This window comes from Rhinolophus sinicus, linkage group LG07, assembly GCF_036562045.2.
Source record: "Rhinolophus sinicus isolate RSC01 linkage group LG07, ASM3656204v1, whole genome shotgun sequence".
In the NCBI taxonomy this organism is placed as follows: domain Eukaryota; kingdom Metazoa; phylum Chordata; class Mammalia; order Chiroptera; family Rhinolophidae; genus Rhinolophus; species Rhinolophus sinicus.
Genome location: NC_133757.1, coordinates 128406729 through 128429246, shown reverse-complemented (window position 1 = coordinate 128429246; position 22518 = coordinate 128406729). Strand labels below are relative to the sequence as shown.

Sequence of the window (22518 nt, the reverse complement as noted above, 5' to 3'; positions counted from 1 at the left end):
CTTAACGTGTCACTATTATTTTGAATGCGTGTGTGGGCTTGGTCAGGTTTTTTCACATTGTGTTTTTCCCCTGTTTTAATTGTGCATTTGTGGTTATTGGAGCACAGTGTGACTTGAAACCAGTAATGACGTAATCTTAGAAACATAACACCCAATTGTAAGTGTGTCAGTCAAAAGGAAACATGAAATGCATGTGCACTGCGCACATTCCTGAAACCTTCTAGAAAACAGTTTTATGTTCAAGAACGGAGTGTGACGGTAACTATTTTTTAAAAACTTCCAGTCATCTGTCCTGGGTGTCAGTGGATTTGCATTTGGCAGCCTTTTAATCGTGGCTTTTCGTGTACTTTCCTAATGTGCCCTGGCCCCCGTGCTGTGCAGCGCCTCCCCCGCCCCACTCCCAGCGCCCCTCTCTCTGGGGCCGTGGCCGTCCCAGGGCGGCTTGTTTCCCCTCACTTGCTTCTGCAGGTCTTAACTCGCCTTTTGTAATCAGTGTCTGTAGCAACAGCTTGTACAGGCCACTTGTCACAATAGGGAAAGCAGAAGAATGAAAGGAAAGGAAGTATAAAAGAAACTCAGAGAACTGGTGCATCAGTTAATGAAACCTCCCCTGGAAGGATTACTTACCTAATGGTATAAACATAGGTGTCATTAGCAAGATAGTTTTGAAAATCTGCCTTCACATCACAGAAGAAAGAACCTAGGAACTCTCAGCTCAAGGAGACTTACAGGTAATTTAGGAAATAAAAATGGCAGCAGAGCCAAGTTGCCGACCAGCTGCCAACTTTATTCTGTTAGGCGCCCTCCCCGTAAGGCTGGCACCCTGACCTGAGTCGCCTCCACCAGTGGGAGCTGTGTCAGGCCTTTGTTTAGTAGGTCTATTCACCACACACTTGCCCCGGAGCTAAAATTTGAACTAAAGTAATTTCGTGCATCACTGGTTCTAGCCCCACTAGATAAAGAGATTCCTTTTTTAACCAAACAAGCATGTGTGCCGTTAAGCTTTCCCAATGATTCAGGAAGAATCATCTTTGTATGTACGTTGCACTCATTAGCTCTTTCAGCCGAGCAGTGTATTTATATGATTTTTACATCTTCCCTTGAGCAAGAATTGGAAAGAGGAAATAACCTGTGTATTATCCGCTGGAGAGACTGAGTGTCTGAATAACTGGACAGAACTGGAATGCCAGCACCCAGGGCGTGAGCCTGCTCCTTGGTGACCACAGCAGGCTCAGCAGGGCCGTTCCCAGCCACCTCGACTCTCCTCTGAGTGTTGGTTCAGAACGAGTCCTGTGGCCGCTGTGGGTGTCACTGTGCACAGCAGCCCGGCCACTCACACCTAACAGTATGTGCTTTGTGTGTGTGTGAAGGGAGATTAGGTCAGCAGTTGTCAGAAGCAGCCCTTCAGTCCCATGTCCCCGGGGACCCCAGACTGGGAGGCGTCGGCCTTTATAGTTGCACTGTGTCGACACCAACAAAAGCCCAACCCTGAGCTCAGAGAAATGCCCAGCTGGCCGTGAGCCCGCTGTGCTGTGGCTTCTTCCCTTGAGGTCAGTGAACAGGTGACGTAAGTGTCTGCTGCTGTTACGTGTGTGGGCGTGGTCAGAGTCCGATGTGACACGTGTGACACGCGAGGCCTCAGTGTGTTCTCTACGATCCACGCCGCCTTGGGCAGCTCACACGGAAACTCTAAGTGACAGCAGGAAGCTTGCGGCCTCGAGACTCTCTGAGGATCACCCCGGCCATCGTCCTGACTGCAGGACGGGTGGCACAGAGAACGGTCATTGGTGTTTTCAGCGTACTTTTAGGCTGTTGGTCTGCTTGTGCGGGAACCTCTCCGTCCACTGGGCCAGGCACACTCCTGCCTGGGAGCGACTGTCTGTCTGCTGTCACTCTGGCGCTGGGTCGGGATGTGTTCATGACCCCGCTCTGCTAGACCGTGGGCTGACCTCAGGACCTAACGCGTAGGAACTCACGGAGACCGTCTGTTCCTTAACCCGACCCAAAGCACGGCGTGTCTGGGCTCCACACACGCTCCCCACCTGCACCCCCACGTGACCTTGTTGTGCGGTTGAAACCACACTTTCAGCGCTCTCTCAAGGTGTGTGCCTGCCGTGCTCTGCTGCGTGCAGCCCCCTCCTGCTGGCTGTCCCCCCTCATACCAGCACCCGACCTCCACGTGACCCCACGAGTACCACGGCACAAGCTTCAGCCAGTAGTAGCGTCTCCCTGGTCTCGCTGCCAAGGAACACGGGCAAAATTAATACCTGAGGAGGGAGGAGGGGGACCAACAGCACAGGACCTTGTTCAGGCGTCTTCTGGGGGCAGGGAGACAGGCCCCCTCGCTCAGAGAAGGAGCACAGACGCTGTGGGAAGTCGGGGCCGCCCGCCCCGAGGGGCCAGCCTGGGGAGCGTGGGGTGGCCTGTGGCTTCAGGAGGCCCGAGCTGGCGCTGTTCCTGACCGGGCTCCGGGCCGTCTGTTTCTTCCTCCGTCCAGCAACGTGCAGTGAGTGTGTGCCGTCTGCAGATGCCACATCTGCTCTTGTGGGCTCGTCTTAAGCCTTCTGTCCGTCCTTCATCCCTGAGGCTATGACTTAGCCATTTCTCCTATTTAATTCTGCAAACATCCAGAAGACTTAATGAAAACATGAGATTTTACGTCTCAATATCCTTTATCTTGTTTTTCAGAAAAACCTCCGGCGTTTGGTTACAATCACATTTTCCTTTCCAAGCTCACAGTGTCCCAAGGGCCTTGTGACAGCTTCCCAGCTTCCCTTTAACAAGCGGCTACGTCCACCGTGTTCTTTCTCCAAGGCCACGTACTCACGTCCTACTTCCTACCTTTTGAGGCACATCCTAATTTTGTCCTTTGGTTTCTGGCCGGTGTCCAGCTACTTCTAAGACAAGGGATGACATGTGCATTAAGCACACACATGACAATGACATGCCACAGACAGTCGCACGTAAGCAGGTCCAGAACAGTCCAGGTGTGTGCAGTGCGTGGCGAGCCCACCAAGGAGAGCTCTACACGAAACACTTGGATTCGCCCAGGTGTTCTAAGGATTACTGAGCACCTCTGTGTGCCAGGTCTGGAAAGCCAGGCGGAGGCTACGAAGGCTCGTTTCATAGACGCTCCCAGCCTTGTTGTCTTCTGTGACGTGACGTCTGCTGGTGCCTTTCCCCTGTTTGCGCTGCAGTTCTCTTCTGTGTCAAAGGAGATTTCTTGCAGTGTGCATGAGTAAATGTCCTAAAAACCTAGTGCAGTAAGTAGTCTTATTTCTTTTGACATGTACTAGGGTACGTTTTCCCCTAGGCCAGTGCTGTTAAGCAGAATTTGCCAGTCATGATATGAAAATAAGCATCGTGTTTGGTACAAAAAGACTGATTTGCTGCCGGGCCTGCTGTGGTGACACGAGGGCCCCCTGAGCCATCATGCCCACTAGCTGCGCGGACTTGGCACGCAGGTACCCTAAGGAAGCGGTCTGCCACATGCAATACCTCTGGCGCGTGGTCTGATCTCCTCAGATAGAACAGAAAACTTACAAACGACACTTAGGTTTGAACACTCCCATCTATTCAATTGTGTTTTCTTGAAAAAGAAACATAAAAACTCAACGAAACAGTTTCATGCTACGTAAGCAGTAGATACGATGGTCCTTGCGTAGTGGCCACGCGCGCTCACACCTCTGGAGAGTGTCCCTCTCTGATTCCCCTCCTTCCCTCGTGCTGTCCGCGCGTTTTGTTTGGTCCAAGTGCACTTGTTCTGCAGGCAGATCTCTGACTGTTTCCATACATTCGCATTCACACACGACTGTGACATCCGAATGTGACATGACTGTCATATCCCAGTTCCTTTGACACTCCCAGATCATGTTACAGCTTTCTCTGTCTCCTCAGTTTTGCTTGCCCCCCACATCTGGTCCCTCAGCACATCCTGTGGGTCCTCCCTTCAGAATACACGCAGCTCTTCTGGAAGTTGCCTGCGGCTCCCTGACGCACGTCCATCAGCCTGGTTACGGCAGCACCTTGGTCTGCCTCTGTGGCTGGCGTGACCGGCCCGTCAGCAGTCGGCTGCTTTGGCATTACCTGCCCAGAGGCTGTTCCCAGCGCAGTATTCAGAGTGCCACTTTCCAAACCCGTCAGAGCGTGTGCCGTGCCTGCCCTGCCCCCAGGCTGGCTGCCAGCACTATTAGAACAGGGGGGAAGGCCAGGCCGCCTCCTGCCTTGCCCTGGACCCTCTGACATCCCTGGTGGACCTCTGCGCGCGCCGCCCCCTGCCTGCCGCGTCCTGGCACAGGCTCCACGTGGCTCTCGGTCTGATCAGATGTGATGCTCTCAGAGCTTGGTGACCCGGTTTTACGTTGCATCCCCCTAAATCCAGTGCTGCCACTCTCCTCTCCTCTGTTTTCCTCCCGGTGTTTCTCAGCCTCTGAAATAGCGATTTTCTGTGTTTGTTCACTGTCTCTCCTCCCCTCCTAGAATGGAGGTGTTTTCACCGCAGAGACTTGTGTCTGTTTCCCCACAGCTGTACCAACAATGTCCTCACAGCGTCTGGCAGTCGCAGGAATGATAAATACCTAAGTGGTGGAGGAAGGAGCCCAGTAGAGACCAGCCGGCCATGTCCCGGCTGCCTCTGAGATTAGACTTCCCTGAAAGTTAGCATCATAGCATAGCTTTTTATCATCAGAGGTTTTTGTCCACATGTCCCCGCCTCCAAAATTAGGTGCTAAAAATATAGGAAATGCAAGTTTAAAAAGTAAGACACAGGCCCAGTGGAGCATGTGCTCTGGCGTCAGAATCCAGCCCTCCATCGGCTGTGCAGCCCGGCCCTGCACGCTGAGCCATACACACAGTGGGACAGTCAGCACAGCCTTCAGCACTTACCCTCAGAAGTGACGGCGTGGCTCGGCCCAACAAGAACAACAGCGGTACAGGCCTGCGGGCTTGAGAGGTGTCTGTAGGGGCCTGGTGGCCTGCCTGCCGTAGCTACTCAGGACCTTACCTCGTTTCTGACCGCTCTGCACTGAGTGAGTGGAAAGAGCACAGAAGGTCAGTATTCAGGGCCCATCAATGGAAAGGGACCTGTGTTTGTGTTTTATTTCAGCATCACTGCTTCTGTTTTCTAAGCCGTTTATTTTACACATGTGGGTAGATCAGGAATGGTAAGACCCACATGTAGAACCCAGCAGACCTACATATGTAAATAACAGAAACTGCCCAACTACAGGAAATACATTCATTTTGCTTTAAAACTGAAGTCAACACTTTTGTTTTAATTAAGGTGACAGTATTCCTTTCACGTGGGATGAATTTTAAATAGATTATTTTAATCCAGTTTTTGCCTCAATGGTATCATATAACAGGACTCATTAAATTAGTGAATTAAATTATAAGGTTTTTACATTAAGTTCCTTTTGTTTGAGCCCGTAAGATTTTGAGCTCAGAGCCTACTTTATTTTTAATTAAACATAACATATTGTAACTAGTGACTCGCTCATTGGAACTGATCCTTTCCCCTGGATGTTTCAAGTATTTTGAAAAAGTGTCTTACTTTTGACTGTGTCCCGATTGTCCCCTAACGAATAGCAGGGAAACCGGCAGCCTGACCGCCTGCGAGTAGCCCGCCCGCAGCTGCAGGGAGCACATCTGTGCAGGTCACTGAACCCGCTCAGGCAGACGGCGTCCAGCCCGTCACAGACGCGGTCCCTCGTGGAGATTGTGGCTACAGGTCGGCGCTCCCTCACAGGGACACTCGCCTCCGGTTGGGAGCTTAAGGTTAAGTGTGAAAGGCCAGCTACTGGTTTGTTTTGAAATGATTCCTCACGGCATCACTGGTTTCTTTACTGACAGCTCTACATCTGCTTTCAGAACACCTGTCTAGCAAAACACAGATGGCAAATGTTACAAAGAGATTGTTATCATCCAACAGTTTGGATAATAGACAGAAACCCATTGCCACTTTGTGTTTTCAGATTAGAAGAGAAAGAACAGAAAGAAATTCCGCTATGGAATGTCACTTCTTTTCAGTGTGGACAAGGGGACACTTTCCATGGGGACGTAAGTGGGTCTGCCTGTCGGAGGTGCGGGCTGCTTGCCCTGTGCCCACGTCATCAGGACCGCGTGCCCAGCCCAGCACTGTATCACGTTACACAGTTAAGGCACCGTGAGAGACCCCCCAGGCAGTGGTGAAATGCCCCTGAAAAGGAAGTGGTCTCTGATGACAGAAAAGACGGCTCTCTTGGAAGATGACCGTGATATAGGAGGCGTTTTGACCAGTGTAGGAAGTGGGAGCACATGAGGTGGTGAACTTATATCTCCCATCAAGAGACAGAGACTCGTTATTTACAGTGACAACACTGAGTGTCCCCAGACCGCCGCTGCTGTGTTCCTGCTGACATGTCAGACGCATGTGGTCTTCAGGCAGGCGGGCGGCTCCTATGTGCCCAGTGCCCTGGCCGCTGTGTGGTGCCAGTGATGTGGGCAGTGCACTTACCGGGAGAGGCCGGCATCAGCCCAGAATTGCCCAAATTAAGAAAATTCGCTCCTGACCTTCATCCTTTGTTCTGTGACCTTCCTTCACTGGCTTCCGAATTTGCTGTTGGTAGTGGATGCTCTGGTTCTTGCAAACTGTGTGGGTGCGACTGGGTTTGCGGCGTCTCCCGAGTTGTCTTCTTGTCCCCCCTGTCTGCTCCCCTCAGTGATTCAGTGATTCATGGGCTGGGGGGCAACCTGCAAGGAAAGCACAAGCGGCTCTTTTGTTTGCAGCTGCTGAAGATGCAAATTAGCTCAAAAGTGCGGGCTGCTGTGACAGGGGACCCAGACTCCCCAGGGGAACGGGAAAGGGGGTAAGTGGAAGAACTTACCACTTAGGAAAAGGTGAGACTTTCTTATAGTTAAAAGACTTGTTCTGCCCAGTGAGGCAACACTGGGGTGACGCGTGCTCAACTGTCAGCCTGTGTGACCCTGAAAACAGGGAGAGAGACTTTACAGTGTCCCATGGGGCTCAATAACTGCGGAGGCAGAAGAACGTCTCATTGTAGTGACTAGAGTTGGCCTCGTTCTTTCTCCATGGCCACCCCACTCTGGATGGTTTTGCTGGGTCTCCTTGCAGAAGTCACAGATTCGGGCTGTGTGGCGTATGGGGTGGGCTCCTCCCACGTCTCGCCCCGCAGGGGCACCGTGGTCATCGTCTCCACTTGAATTGTTCAGGAAAGTGGCTGTGAGGAAGCCCACAGGTTGCACTGAGTCCCCTTCTGTACTGAGCCCGAGTGTTCCGCTCCCTTAGAGGCGTGGAGGCAGTTATGTGGGAGAAGTGAAGTTCATTCTATGCCACTCGGCTGCACGGCTGTGCCCGCCTGCGCGTGTCCCTGCTTCCAGCTCGTCCTGCGTGACAGAGATCTGACCCTCAGATCACTTTTACTTGGGAACTGAAACGTGCAGGCCCTGTTTTGGCCAGTGTCACATGCATTGGTTGGAGGGGTTCGTGGGAATTGTTGCTGGATTTCCTTCATGACAAAAAAAAACACAAAAGGGAACTTCCCAAATATTTAAAAATCCTGGGTCTCATCCTCTTGTTCCCAAGCCTGACTCTCCTGGGAGAAGACGGCTTTGCCATCCCCTTGGTTTGCAGTGTGAGAGCCCCTCCCCGCCACCACCGCCAGGGGGCGCTCAGCTTCTCGCTCATCATGCCAGTGTGTGAGCCTGGGGGCCAGGGGACTGCAGCTTTCATCTTAAGTCCAGCAGTGGGTACGGATCTTTGTACCAGTTCCTTAAACCTTTTTCCCCACGTCATCATCTCTTAACCGGAGGTGGCAGCTCCCGTCTGATTGCTGACGCGTCCTAATACTGAATGCTCAGTGCTGTGGGGATGCTGCTACCGATGGCATATGCATGTCCGCGGGGGGCGGGCAGCTCCCCAGTTACTGGTGGGGCTGGGCTGAGTCCTCTCCTGTGAGCAGCTGTTCTCCGGAACCACCAGGTTTGTTTATATCGAAGCCATTTTTATGAACATCTATAAATACTTTTCACTTCCCTTAATTTTAAAAAAGAAGTAAATATTTTGTTTCATCTTCAGAAGCAGGGTCATTTTGGAAATGATATGGCCACATTTTGTGACCCAGTGATATCCTCACAAGCTTTCTTAAATCTAAACATATTTTCACTTAATGCTCAATGACCCCAGTGCTAGGTTTTCTGTTCTTAAGTATTTGTCAGTCATTTATTGTGAGGCCACAGCAAGTCACAATGTTTCTTTTCCAATTAACAATTTATGCGTTGAAACTACAAGTCGTTAGTTTTTATAGAGTAAAAAGATGGCTTGAATAATTTAATTTGTTTTCATCTTGAGGGCCTGTAGCCGCTAAAGAGCTGAAAAGTTGAAGTTATGGAAAAGGTTACTCTGGATAAGTGTACAATACTTTCTTCAATATAACTTTGGTGATTTCCAGGTCTTATGTTTGAATAAAATGTTATAGATTATGACACGCATTACGTCCAGAAACATTCATGGGTTTGATTTTAAAAGCCAAATAATGGAAATCACTCTTCCAAATGGTAACTAACGTGTGAACTAGTGAAATAAAAACATAGTCTCAGGAAACTCCAAACATAGCTGAGTTGAAGACGTGTTTTCCTGTCACCTGCCAAGAGCATGAATATGACCCTAATTTGCATGTTTCCTTAGACAATAACTGTGCCCAGGAGTTAGTCTCATTAACGGCAGCGTGGAAAGAGAGTATAAGACCATGGGGTACCATTCTTGTGAAATTGGCCCAGTCGTTACGTAGTCACTGCACAGAGAAAGGACGGGCCTGGGACATCAGCCTGCACCGCCAGCAGGAGGTGGATGGAGAAGGCGACATGTCCATTGTCCTGGGGCCGATGGGGTTTTCATACACAGAGTTTGGGGAAGAAAGATGTAAATTGTTCTGAGAGAATCTGCAGTATCTGCAGATATGAAAGTGGGAGAAGGTAAAGCACAGGAGCCTGACACTAAGAAAGGAGTGTGGGCTGACTCGGGATTCCCTGTGGGCAACCGTCTGGAAACTCACACATCAGTGGGACGCGGTGGCGTCTGGTGGCCACTGTCCTCTTCAGGTAATAAACAACAAGCTGGTCAGGAGTCATCTTGTAGATGAGGTTAAACTAAATGGTAAAACAATGCAAATACTTACAGAAAATGAAATGCTAAAGGTAATGAGAACACATTAAAAATACAGCCTGAGCCTTCCAGGCCGCTGTCACTATCCAGCAAGCGGCAGGTGGCCGTGCGCCCCAAAGGTGCTCATGCTCCTGTGGGCCTGAGTCTGGCCTGGCGTGCAGGTAGGCTCCCCCCCAGCCAGCCCGCAGAGCCAGGCCGCGTGGGTCCTCGCGCTCGAGCAGCGGGTGGCAGGGGGTGGGCCAGGCCCCATGAGGCGAGTCTCAGTGGCTGTCCCCTGTTGCGGGAAGCGGCACCCTTTGGGCGGGCGTCTGTGTGGCGTCGTCCTGTGCTCTCACCCGCCTGTGTGTCCTTGCCCTTAGCACGGAAGCAGGAGATCATCAAAGTCACTGAGCAGCTGATTGAAGCCATCAACAGCGGGGACTTCGAGGCCTACACGTGAGTACGGCACAGCTGGCGCCTGGTCTCGGCCCTCGCGAGCCCTCGCCTGCGCAGGCCCTGGCCTGTCCCCGTTTTGTGCATCGGGCCGGGACAGCCTCTCAGGGCCTGCCAGGTAGAGCCTTCTGGGAGAAACGGTCCTGGGTGGCTCTGCCACACTGTCCAGAGCGCACATGCCAGTGCAGCTTGTGAGTCTGTTATCAACCCAAATCCTGTTTCAGGAGAGAGGCGCACGCGTGCGACACACGTGCACACGTGAGAAAAAACAGACTAACGGTTTGGGGAAAGACTGTGCTTCCGTGATCTCAGGTGGTGTCAGTGCCCAGATGGGACTAAACACTGGCAGCCCCAGTGCCGAGCGCTGTTCCATTTACAGAGGAAGTGACAGCCCCTGGCAGAATGAGTTCCTGTCACCATAGGGCCCTGTTCTGCCACTTCCTCCTTAGAAAGACGTTGTGTAGGCCTGACGTGGAGCTTGGAAACTCCTGCGCACCGGGCAGTCAGAGGCGAAGTTCCAGCCCCCCCTTTCCCCCAGTAAGGCTTTCTTGATCCCAAAGGGTAACCACGGTGATTCTTTTCAAAGCATTTTCTACTTTAAAAGTATTCTTAACAACATCAGTTCCACATTCTGTGAACAGGACTTTCGAGAACTGCCGTGAGTTAAGCTTTTGAAACTTGTATTTCTGTTGAACAGTTAAAATGTTTTCCTTCCCAAACAGGGAATTTCCATATGAAATTACGGTGTCGCCCCGTCCCATCGATAAACAGTCCAAACTCCTTCCATTTGGGCTCCTTTTATGTCCTTTGTGAACTTCCACTAATTCTTCAAATCAAGACTTGACGTCACCATCTCTGAGAATCCTAACCCTGACCTCCGCAGGCCCAGGGGGCTGTTCTCCCCTGTGTTCCCATGGGACTCGCACGTGTCCCCGCGAGCTCAGGTGTCAACAGGAGCCATTGTCACACACACTCACACACACACACACACACACACACACCGTACTGCACAGCCCTGAGCCGGTTCCCACCCACCACCTTACACCCTCTGGAAAGACTCCCTCTCGTCACTAGAGCCCTGCACAAATCTTAGATCTCTCCTGCCCCGTGTGCACCTTTGTTACCTGCTTATCGAGCACTTCGTAAATATTTCTATCCCGCAATTAATTTGGTATCATATTGTTTGTTTCAAAGAATTTCTACTGCATAATGGGTGTTGAACAATTCTTTGTTGAACAAATAAGTTTATGCAAAGAAAACCCATTGCTGTTATCTGAACACATATTTAAAACAATGTGTCTCTTTGTTGAATCAAAACTAGGATTAAAAAGAACAAATCTCTGCATTTGAACCTTTTATTAATTTTAGTTTAAAAGTTAAGTAAACTTTAAACACAAGTTTAATTAAGTCTTATGAACGTTGCCAGGAAGTGTAGGAAGCGACACCTGCTTTCCAAGCGATCATAATGGATGTCTGTCATGAACGTAGGAGGTGTCAGAAATTATTCCCAAAGGATTTAATTGTCGAGCCAAAGTTCGCTTGGCAGATCTGGAGAGTAACCTAGACTTGAACAGCATTTAAAAGACTGGGAAAGCCTAGAGAATTCACCTTGGAAAGGAAAAGGTCAAAATTTTTAGGAGGAAACACCCACGGTTTGCACCTTGCTGCCCACTGGGCTGGCTGCGTTATCCGCCCTTCGTCCCGTCAGTCCTCTGCAGGGAGCGTTCATAGCGTCTCCTCCTCAAACTGCCTTCCCAGAGCCTACGATAGACGTGGGGTCTTTTTCGTGTTTTTAGAGACTCCTTCAGTGACTGTTGGGTAAATCAAAATGGATATGTGTGAAACAACAAAAAACATTAACTCATTTATTATTTTCATGATTTTTCTTTTCCTACAGAAAAATCTGTGACCCAGGCCTAACTGCCTTTGAACCTGAAGCTTTGGGCAACCTAGTGGAAGGGATGGACTTTCATCGATTCTACTTTGAAAATGGTACAGTTATTTTAAATTGAATAATATGCCTTTTCAGCTTCCCTTGGAATGTCTGTCAAACCAGCAAATTCTTTGGCTCTTTTTATGCAATGAGAATTCTTAGTATTTGAAATTGGGTGGGGTGGTGGCGGGATGACAGGATTAAAAGTGTTGGTGTGTTTTGAAAAATATCTGACTTTGCATAAAAAGTAATGTTAACTGAATACACCCCACATAAGTCCCAGTAAACACACGATACAAGGTGCAAAATGAGTTACCAAAATTTTTTATTTCAAGTTCCCATAAATCATTGTTTATACATGAAAAGATACAGAAGGGCACAGCGTGCCAGAACATTCCACAGAGGGGGGTGCTTCTGAGCCTACTTCATGCTCATTTTCAAAGAGATGACTGAGGTATTTCAGGTCAGGTTACAGGAGTCTAGTGGCCTCAGAGGACAGGCTTCATTTCAGAGAAAGTGACAACAGAAACTCATGTGGAATCCTTCAGGCCACCTGGAAAGTGTGGACGGAAACCCCTGCGGTCCCCACTCCCCCCGTCTGCTCGGTGCGTGCCGGGGGCTCGAGGCGTAAGGAGTGCAGTAATGGTCAGGCCCCCAGACTGTGACAGGGCAGTCTGCTGGCATGGATTGTCACAGTGTATCCCAGGAATTACTTTTCTCATGTGCACGGGCATTTGCAGGCCAACAGGTGACTGGGCAGGAAATGGGCCTTGAGAGCTTCCATAAGTGACCTCTCGGCCATTGGAGGCATCTCCTGTCCCCTGAGAGAGCTGATGAGCTCTGCCCCCTGTGACATCCCTGACGTGTGCTCCTCGTGGTGGGGGTTCTTTCTTCTGTGACGGCAGCACAGGGGTCCTGAGACCCCTTCAGAGAACAGGAAGCATGTCCACTTAGGAGGCCAGACAGCCTGCCTGTCTTGGTGACCTCAGAATGGCCATCTCCGTGTCCCTTAGTCCCGGGAGAACCACAATGGGCAGCTGCTATCCGAACACCAAAGGCCAGAGCCTGGCCTGCGCTGCCCAGTGAAAGCAAAGGGCTGCAGGACACACCCGGCTGCACGGCCAGCACAGAATTGTGGCTTCTGACTGGCTGGCCACAGCCAGGCTACCAGGGAGGGGACTCCGCTAAGTGAAGGAGCCCCAGAGTGAGACGGGGCAGAGTCGTGCTGGTCCCATGCTGGAGACTGCAGGTTCCGTGCCTGACGCTCAGTATATGCCCCTTGTCCCATGTATGTCACCAACTCACAGAGACAAGACCCCAGGATAGCCTATCAGCTGCCCAGTGCTTCGTTCAGGAGCTGGTCCCTGCACCTGGGCCAGGCCTACTCCACCTCCATTCGTAACTGGGTTTACACTTCTGTTTCCAACCACCCCACGTTATAAATAAACACATCTGTCCAGCTTTTCCCCAGTTTTTAGAGCAGCTTGTGTACAAAGGGAACCAAAGAAAATAATGGCTGTGTCTACTTTTGCCCTTTCTCTCTTCCTTTGTACTTTGCACAGTGCCAGGTACCCAGTTACTGCGAATAATTAGTAGGTGGGTGGATGGATGGATGGATGGTTTCTTGACATTGAAACTAAGCTCCGTTTCCATTGTCGCTCCCTGTCAGCTTTGTCCAAGAGCAGTAAGCCGATCCACACCATCATCCTGAATCCCCACGTCCACCTGGTGGGTGACGATGCCGCCTGCATCGCATACATCCGGCTCACGCAGTACATGGACGGCAGCGGGATGCCAAAGACCATGCAGTCAGAAGAGACACGCGTGTGGCACCGCCGGGACGGCAAGTGGCAGAACGTCCACTTTCATCGCTCGGGGTCGCCAACCGTCCCCATCAAGTAAGTGTGTCCAGGCTCAGCATCGGTCACTTCCCCACTGGTAATGGTGTGCCATGTGTCATTTAACACTGGCGGGAAGAGATGTCTCATGAGAAGCAGTCTGTACTCTCTGGAAGGATCCACCCGAGCGGCCACGTGCAGGCTGCCACCTGTCCCGCAGCACACGGCAGTGTCACATAGGGACTAGCCAGGCCAGGGTCTCGTAGGGTTAAATCAGGGGGCCTTCGTGGAATAAGGCAAAGCACAGGTGACTTCACTGTCACAGCAGGCAGACGGGGGTTCTAATACGGCAGTATGAGCAGGGCTCCCGTTCATGGATTATCTCCCTGGCCTCGGCTACAGCCAGAAAAAGGTACCACAACAGCACTTCAAATGCAAGTGGCAGGCACTCGAGCGTCTCTGTCACTGGACCTCAGCTGCGTGTGTGCTCCTACAGGCGTTACACACGTGCTGTTGCACACCTAGATGCACAGCTTGTGCCTGGTGAAATGTGGGGTGACGTGTATGCGAGTGTAGGAAGCCATTTCTCTGCGATCCCAAAGACAGAAGAGCCATACAGTAAAGACGGTAGTGAGTGTCAGAGCGGCGTGTGGTGAGCCCAGCGTAGCAGACCGTTGGCAGCAGTGGGAGTGAATTTGGACGTCTGGAAGGGACACTGGGCATGTGTCCAAGCTCGAAGAACCCCACGCGGGCAGTGTCAAGACATCAGCGTGGCTGGGCAGAGGGTTGAGGGGGAGGGAGGCAGGGTCCCCCTGGAGTCAAGGGAGCGATAGGAATGAGGCTGACAGTTAACAGCAAGTGGCGATTCTCTCAGCACAGCTGTGGCCCCAGACTCTCAGCAGCATCAGCTGTTAGTATCTAGGAGCGGGCCAGGCCATGAAGCCCACTCCTAAGAACCCTGCAGCGCTGCTGGGCTTACGTCTGTGCCCCAGGGGCTGCCCTGTAGCCTTACAGATACCTGCTGTCCAGGTGGGTCTGTAAAAAGGGGGTCAACAAGGAAAACAACAGAAGACATGTTGACATTCACTCTGAAAACAATAGCTGTGCTTAAGAAGAAGTTAGGAACAGAATAGTAATGAAGATGCCCATTTGGGGTGTGTTTTTACCCCCGGAGGTAAGGCCCGCACTGCCTGTTCCTGTGGCAAGAAGGGCTGGTTCACACAGTGCTGGAGGGTGCGGGCTCCCCGAGTATGTATGGGGTCCAGCCTGGTGGAGAAAACGTCATTTTTTGCCAGGAGGCTTAAGTGGGCTTCTCTTGATAGGCCCTCCTGTATTCCAAATGGGAAGGAAAACTTCTCAGGAAGCACCTCTTTGTGGCAAAACATCTAAGGCACGAAAACCCTTCCCATGCGGGTCTTGTAAGTAACACCCTGCTCTGGGCACTTTGGGAGTGGAGCTGGTGACTGGAACGCTGCATGGCTGGTTTTCTGCCCCTTCAGGTATCTTCTCCTGCCATCTACTCAGTGACAACCGTAAAGGGTCTTTGGAAAGTCACAGCATTTTTGCATGAGCTCGCGAGGCTAGGGTGTGGCACCATTTTGCAGCACAGCCCTTCTTCTAAAGGGATAAGCGTAGAGAAGAGCTGCCTCCAGCATACGGGACGTGGGGTTTCCACACAGGCTGGAGGTCTCACAGCAGACGTCAGTTACGTCAACTGTCAGTTATCCACACCCAACTCACGTCCCGCTCGGGACCCCTGGGCGTCCTCCTGGTTTCCACGAGGTTGCAGTTCCTGACACGCACGTGGCCAAGGCTTATGTGGCCTTTAGTTGCCTGTCTGAGTGTCGTGGCGTTTGACCTTGAGGACAGGACACAGGAGGTCGAGCTCGGGATCAAAACACACAAAACTGGGTGATTCCAGAGGATAACTGGAGTTGACTGTAACTCAATTCATGCCTGTGCTGTGGTTAAGGTTTGTTTCTAACTTGGGCCAGGGCTCGGGCCCAGGTGGTTCTGTTGTGGGTATTTTCCCGCTCGCAGCACTGAGCATCCTCAGAGCTGAAGTTGCTGCTCTGCCCGTTGTGTAAAGACACAAGTCCTTCAGCTGCAGGACGATGGCCACATCTTCCCGACTTAAGGCTGTGTTCCCTGTCAAGTGGGCTTCTAGGTTTGCGTCCCAACAAGTGTAGGAACAACGACAGAAGCTAAGGAAGCATTTCCACGTGTAGCCTCGTTCAAGCAAGTGATAACACCCATTCGTTAATGTGTCCAGGAAACACGAATGCTTAAACCGTCTCTTTAGATTTAATCTTGTGATTGAAGCCTGGCTCCCTGTCTGTATTTCCAGCTTAGCGCTGTGTGGACAAATTGACAGATCATTAACCTTGGTTTCCCATCTTAATATTGTCTGTTTAACATTGTGTATTACACCTTTAACGACTGCAAGCAGATCTCTTAAGCCCTTTCAGCCTCTTACTCAGATGCGTGAGCAGGTCCTCTTGGCGACGCAGCGCGACGAGACTTTGCAGAGCAGTGTAACTCATGCTTCTTCTCCCTGCAGCTAACGGAGGACAGTGCCGCCTCAGCATCGCGTCTCCGGGCGTCTGGACGGGAACCTGGGCCCCCCTCTTCATGCCTGTGTGAGTGCATGAAGGCGTGAAGGTCCAATGTGTGCACATGTGACGCCGCGTCTTGTCATCTGTCCCTTCTGTACATCGTTTACACTTCAGCTGTGGGGGTGTTCCATGCAAACAGAGGGGGGCCAGACAAAGATTCCACCTCCTCCAAGTACAACCTGTTCATCAAGTTTCTTTTTGCCAAGATTTAACAGACTTCACATTACTGTTCTCCCAAGGACGGTTTGTAAGAGCAATGTAACTTTTTAAAAACTCTTTGATGTTAACGTGTTTTTGCTTGTTTAACAAAAAAAGGGCAAAAACTACCTTCAGTTTCCTGGTGTGATCGTGGTTGAAATGGGTGGGTTTTCACTGAAAGCTTTGTTGCTGTTCAACAGGGGAAGAGGGTGCACGTGACTGCGGAAGCGAAATCGGGTGGTTCGCTGCCGTGTGACATCCTGTCGATGGGCCAGGCTGTGCACTGAGTCGGTCAGGTCATTGCCGCGTTTGCCACTCTGCTGTGCTGGCAGCGCTCTGCTCAATTCGCTGGGTTGAAATTTTTATTCCTTTCTCAACTCTGCTGTTTTCTTCATTTATCCTGTTCCTGCCCTTTTTGCCTGTTCTCCACTTTTTTCCTTTTGTCTAGTGGTGTGTGAGAAGAGTGAAGTCTGCATGAGGAAGGTCAAGTGAAAACCAAGGCCTTTCAGAGGGAGCCAGCCTGCAGTTTCGATCGTCTTCAGGGCCCACAAAAGTGGTGTCAGAACTTGAAAGGTTCTCAGTTGGCGTAAGCTCAAGCTTGGCGGTCAGGCTGTCGCCCAGGGGGCGTTGGGGCTGCGTGACCGGAGGCCGAGGACGGCCGGGGGACCACCTTGTGCGCATGCGGCTGGTTTTCTGCAGTTCGACAGGCTGCCAGCTTTTCCATTCTCATACGTGCTTTGAACTTGGTCGTTGCGACTTGTGCTTTCTCAGCTCCTCTTTCTGTCAGCGTACAGCTTCCTGCAAGGAGCTCGGATGCTCCAGTTTCAAAACTAAGACAAGGGAACGCTCCCATTTTCTCTGTGCTGCTCGCTCCCTGTAGTGCATGGACCCTCCCCCAGCGTTATTTTGACAGTAACCGTAGAGATTCGCAACCTCAGAACCCTGTCCATAAAGCAAAAAAACAAAAACAGCAAAAAGAGCCCTCGTTTCTCTCATTTCACCCTTCTGTGTTGATTACTAATCGCCTTAGATATTGTTGCTAGTGGATGTATGGTAGACGGATTGAAGCTTTTCTGATAATTATTACACAATTTAAAACAATATATATATTTAAAATAAATAAATACAGTAAATGTATTGAGCCATGTTAACCTGCCAATGAGATCTGTGAAGTAATGGCCTCATCTTCCCTTTTTACTTTCTGTTACCTATTTGTGAAACGGCTATACGTGGCATACATGTATTTTTAAAACATAAGTATGAAGTGGGGTTTTTTTTTTACACTTTTAACGTAGCACGTGGTGTTGATGTTTCACCGTAGCTCACATTGTCTCCATAGGACTCCAGGAAATTGTGCTTTGTTCACCACCACGATCGGGTTTCACATTTATTACCTTCTATCATTTTGAAACACTGCAATTTACCATGGGACACTGTATATATTTCTTGCCATAATGGTAAATGACTGATTGATATATTTAAGAGTTAATAAATTTGTGATTTCTGCTGACAGTGCGTCCATCTCTTTCTTCAGGGGAGGTACAACATTCATGCCTGAGGCCACCTCGTGCCAACGGTGCCTGTTCTGGTCTCGGGAGGTCTTAATGACTTATCTCTCGGTAAAGACAAAAAGCTGCTTTTTAAGGAAGGACTTGTGGTGATGGCAGCTTCATTTACTGTATGAACAAAGTAACATTGTCTCCTGGGAAAACTGGTCTGAAAGCAAAGTAGTTAGAAACAGGTAAGAGTCTGCAAAGTTTCTACACGTTCCTCCAACCCATCCTTCTCAGGGCTGTGCCGTTTTGACCCTAATCTAACCATAAAACATGACAGTGTTGTCATCTTCAGTAAACAGGCAAGTGTGTCAGCCCCGCTCAGCTTGGACACGAGTGGTCAGAACACTCAGCTCCTTCCAGTTTACTGAAAGCACCACACGTGTTTCTAACCCAGAATATTCTTCCCCTACCTCTTCAACATAATTCTTAGTCTTTAAAATTCATGCTCTGAGCTCTCCCAGTACTTGTGAAGTCATGTTCCCCTGTCCCGCCAACCACGCTGTTTAGAAAACATACCTTTACTTGTGTCTCCACTGAAGTATCCTGTGTGGGGGCCATAGCTGGGGGCCCAAGCCCGTGTGAGGCCAGGGAGGGAGAGGGAGGCACGAGCCGCTGCTGAGCTGTGGCCCAGCACTAACGCCAGGGCTGCCTGCTGTCGACACTGGGCACGTTGCCTCTTCCCGCAGTTTCCCGCAGAAAACATGCCAGGTCGCAAAGATGTTGTGAGGGTTCGAGATGCTGGGCGCAGGCCTGCAGGACTGCAGGCAGGTGGCATCATGGCTGCAGCTGGAGCTGCCTGGCCGCTCACCTTCATACGCCCATTGCTCTTTACTCCCACTCGGGGAGCATGGAACTCTTTTGCCGGGAGCTGTTCTAATGTCCTCACACTGCTGAGGATACACTGGTGATCAGATGTCTCAGCGGGACAATGAGATAGTCCTCTAGCCAAAGTGGGCACAGGAAATAGAGGCAGGCAGTCTGTTCTAGGAAAATGCGCAGGACGCTTCCTTGTACGTAACTGAAATTTTGAATCTCTATAAATAAAAGAATGAAATGTAATGTAAGGGTGAACGTAAGAAGCACAACCTTTGAGGGATTTCTGTAAATAAAATCTGCCGGCCTGTAGGGGCGTTTCCCTGGGTTCCTTTGTCAGCACAACAGACTCTGTGTCCAGGACGTGACAGTCAGCCCACCGGGCCTGGGACAGCCACACAGTGTCATGGTGTTCCTACTTTCCACCAAGCAGAGCCAGTTCTCAGAAGTAAGGCTCTAGGAGGAAACATTGCCGAGATTAAGTAGCAATCTCACCCCAGGATTAGCATTTTAAAGGTTTTTATAAATGCTTTACAACAGAAATTTCTGGTGTGTCTGTAAAAAAAAAAAAAAAAAAAAAAAATGTTTTTAGCTTTCATTTATTGCCACCAACATTTTAAAATTGGATAGTTCATATAAAAGTCATGCTTTCTGGCTTAATTCATCTGAAAAGGGCCGGCCACACTGGTCCTGTGTGCCCATGGCAGCAGTCAGAAAAGCCCATGTCTCCTTGAGGAGAGTATGGCCCCGACCCCAAGAGCTTCACTCTCAACTTTGCTGCGGGCACCGTGGGCATTTTGGTTCTCAGACCCACGTGCCCCAGTGCCCCTGGGTCATGCGTACACTCAGGCCGCTGACTTCCCGCTGGGCCTGTGCGGCTAAAGGGCCCAGAAGTATTTTAACTCCATTTTGATAAGAAAATTGAGATCCCCAAAAATGAACCCAAACCACAAAATGTTGTGAGGTGCCCTTTGATTTGTTAAGGGAAGATCAGCTGCAGTTTTCATGGAAAATGACTGTAGTTTATGCCATCCTCAGAGTCTTCACCGGAAAACTGTCACGATGTTTCCTGCAGGCGTGACATGGCCACGCAGGGTGAACTGTCCAAGGCTGGCAGCGCTCTGCCTCCAGCCCGATGCTGGCGGACCTGGGGGACCCCCGGGCGGCGGCGGCGCCAAATGCAGCCGCCAGCACAGGACACAGTCTGGGCTTTACCTAGATGAGCCCTTCACCCCGTGGTGACAGCTTCCGCCTCGCGTCCTCCCCGTCCCCACTCACCTGGAAAGCCGCAGCCTCCTACACCCCAAGCACCCCCAGCTCACCCCCCGCCCGGCCGGCTGCCGTCCTGGCCACGCCGCCCCCGCCTGCCCACGAGTGACCAGTGCAGGCTTCCTCTGCCCTGCACCCAGCACGCCTTCGCGTCCCCACTCCAGGGAGGCTGCGCCTTTGGCTCCCGCTGCTCTGGCTGCGGACGGAAGGTCACTGCTCCAGCACTGGCCACACGCCCCTCACCCCGGTCACGGCGTCTATGGCGACTGTCCTCTCCCCCAGGGCCCATTTCTTTTCTCTCCTTCAGGACCCGGTGAGGGCCGTCTGCAGTTTCTCTCTTCCCACCAGGTGCCCACACACCACAAAACAGTCCCCCGACTCACTGGGAACCGCCATGCAAATGCCAAGGACCGAGTCCCCGTGTCCCGCTGTCTCAGCAGCGTCTCGCGGTTGTCCACACTGTTTTCTCCCGTCTTTCGGACAACACGCTCGCCTGGCTTTCTTCCGCAATGGCAGACACTCCCTCCCACTCTAACTGCTCCCATTTCTTCAGCCTGATTTAAATGTTGGGACTCTTTTTCTATGGTCACTCATTCCCCATGATAATTGCATCCAATCTCGGTGGCGTTCAATTATGTTAATGACTCAACTAAACCTCCAGCCCGGATGCTCCCCTAATCTCCAAACACAGGTATCCAACTGCCTGACTTGAAATCTACAGTGCAGACCCAAGAGGCATCTCAAAATAAACATCCAGACCCGAGCTGGTGATACTCTGCCGAAACCTGCTCCCTGACAACTGGTTCCGAGCTCAAGAACTGGCACCTCCTTAGATCAGGCCAGAAATTTGGTGTCTTTCTTGCTTCCTCTAGTTGAAATCCTATGAGCTTTACCTCCAAAGGGTAACCAGGGCGTGGCGGCCCCCCCGGCTGCCTCCCACGCCACACCACTGTCGCGTTCGCTATACAGTAGGACTGTCCCCTCACTGGCCTCGGCTTCTGCTCGTCTCGCTTCTGTTTCTTCTCAATGCAGCAGCTACAGTGCTCTTGTTAAGACAGAAGTCAGAGCTATCACTTCTCTGCACAAAACCCTCCAATAGTTTTCCTTCTCAGAGTGGAAAAAGAGTCCTTTGACCGACCTCCGAGCCCAACCTGAGGCGGCTCCTGTGGTCTCTCTCTGCCTGGGCATCAGGATATGCCCACCTCAGGGCCTTTACACTTGCTACTGACCGTTGTAGGGGAGAAAGTTTTCCTCTACCTTCGTGTCTAAATGGACACGAAACAGAAATGACTGAAGCAAGCAGCTTTTATACATTAAGACGCAGAAACAGTAAATGCGTGAGGATTCGACAGGATAAAGAAACTCAGGTCCGGGTGCTTCAACAGTAAGGACTTAAGTAGAGTGTGGGCTTGAGTAGTAAATTGGTAACAGGTAACACGGTTGTAAATCTGGCGTCTCGTCCTGAGTCCCCTCTGCCTGGCGATAATCCTCTCCTTCCTCCTGGTGTGGGAAGGGGCCCGCTCCTGCCTTCAGAGGCACGGGAGGGTCAGAGGGCCTTTTTGGCACTGGCTGCTTTTAAAGTAAATTACTAAAAGTAAGCAATATGCCACGTGGGTTGGCCTGCCTGAAATGTCCTTCCTCAGAAACCTAAGTGGTTGTCTCCTTCGCTTTCTTCTTTCTTCACAAAATCGAGTCTCCGATTCAGTGAAGCCCTCACTGACCATCTCATCCAAGACGTCAAACGTAACGTACTTTCTCCGCATCACACTGTCTTCCTTGCTTTGTTTCTCGCGAGGACAGGGCATTTTGTCTCTTTGTCTCCTAGAACAGTGTCTGGGACACAGTGGAAGCTCAACAGCTCCTTGTATTTGAATGAACAAATTAATGCATTTCTCTCTTCTCTTACACTTAAAAAAGCTGGGGCTTCCAGCCCACATAGGAGCTGCCTGGGAGTTTCCAGGATTGTAAACTGCTCACGTCGTAATTACTTAAAAAAAAAAAAGAAACTCTACTGTAGCTAAAGGACAAGCTTTCAGCATCAGTGCAAAAAATTGGAACTTCTTTAGGTTTAAAGGAGCAGAAAACTGAATTTCCGATCAGAAGTGGTAAGGAACACACAGGACGTCCTGCAGCCAGGACGTGGTTCCTGGAGATGCAGACACGACGTGTTACGAGCCATTTCCCACAAGCTAATTTATATAGACACACATTAAGTTCCTGCAGCGCCTCATCCACGTTAAAACAAAATGACATTTAACAAAATGACATTATCCAAAGACCTGCTGTATATTATGTCACCAAACAAGGGATGGATCACTTATTTCCAGGGTTGTTTATTTCAGTGACTCAACAACATGAAAATGGACCCATGTTCCTTCCATTTTTCACTTGCCCTTCTAAGGGTGGATACTCTGTACTCCAGGTTAAAAGACCTTGTGGCCCCAAAATGCATGACTTGACTCTTTGTGTCACATCCAGAGGGGACAGCCACCCATGAAAGGGCTCTTGCTGTCTGTGGGGACAGAACCTCAGAAAGCAGTTTCCAGGCTCTCGGCCTCACATAGACAGGTGCTGGCTCAGGTAGTAAATGGCCATCAACTGTGATTGGATGGCCATCAGCTGTGGCTAGTTGGCCGTCAGCTGTAACCAGTGAGCCATTGGCCACTAATATAACTGCTGTGGCTATGCTAGCAGAAAGAGAAAG

The 22518-nt window shown here is 50.7% G+C and overlaps 1 protein-coding gene across 18 annotated transcripts in view; it reads left to right on the top strand.

Moving 5' to 3' along the window:
* Positions 1-17686, top strand: part of CAMK2D (calcium/calmodulin dependent protein kinase II delta) — a 185654-nt gene extending 167968 nt beyond the window's left edge. For 14 of the 18 annotated variants that reach the window (XM_074338635.1, XM_074338646.1, XM_074338638.1 and 11 more), the window contains 5 exons: positions 9520-9595; positions 11490-11584; positions 13195-13423; positions 14686-14781; positions 15924-17686. In XM_074338635.1, coding sequence (XP_074194736.1) covers positions 9520-9595; positions 11490-11584; positions 13195-13423; positions 14686-14752 — 467 coding nt within the window. In that variant the 3' untranslated portion in view covers positions 14753-14781; positions 15924-17686. Of the gene's footprint in view, positions 1-9519; positions 9596-11489; positions 11585-13194; positions 13428-14685; positions 14782-15923 lie in introns of those variants that run through there. The other 4 variants (XM_074338645.1, XM_074338637.1, XM_074338647.1 and 1 more) reach the window with 2 other exon arrangements.
* Positions 17687-22518: the final 4832 nt, after the last annotated feature.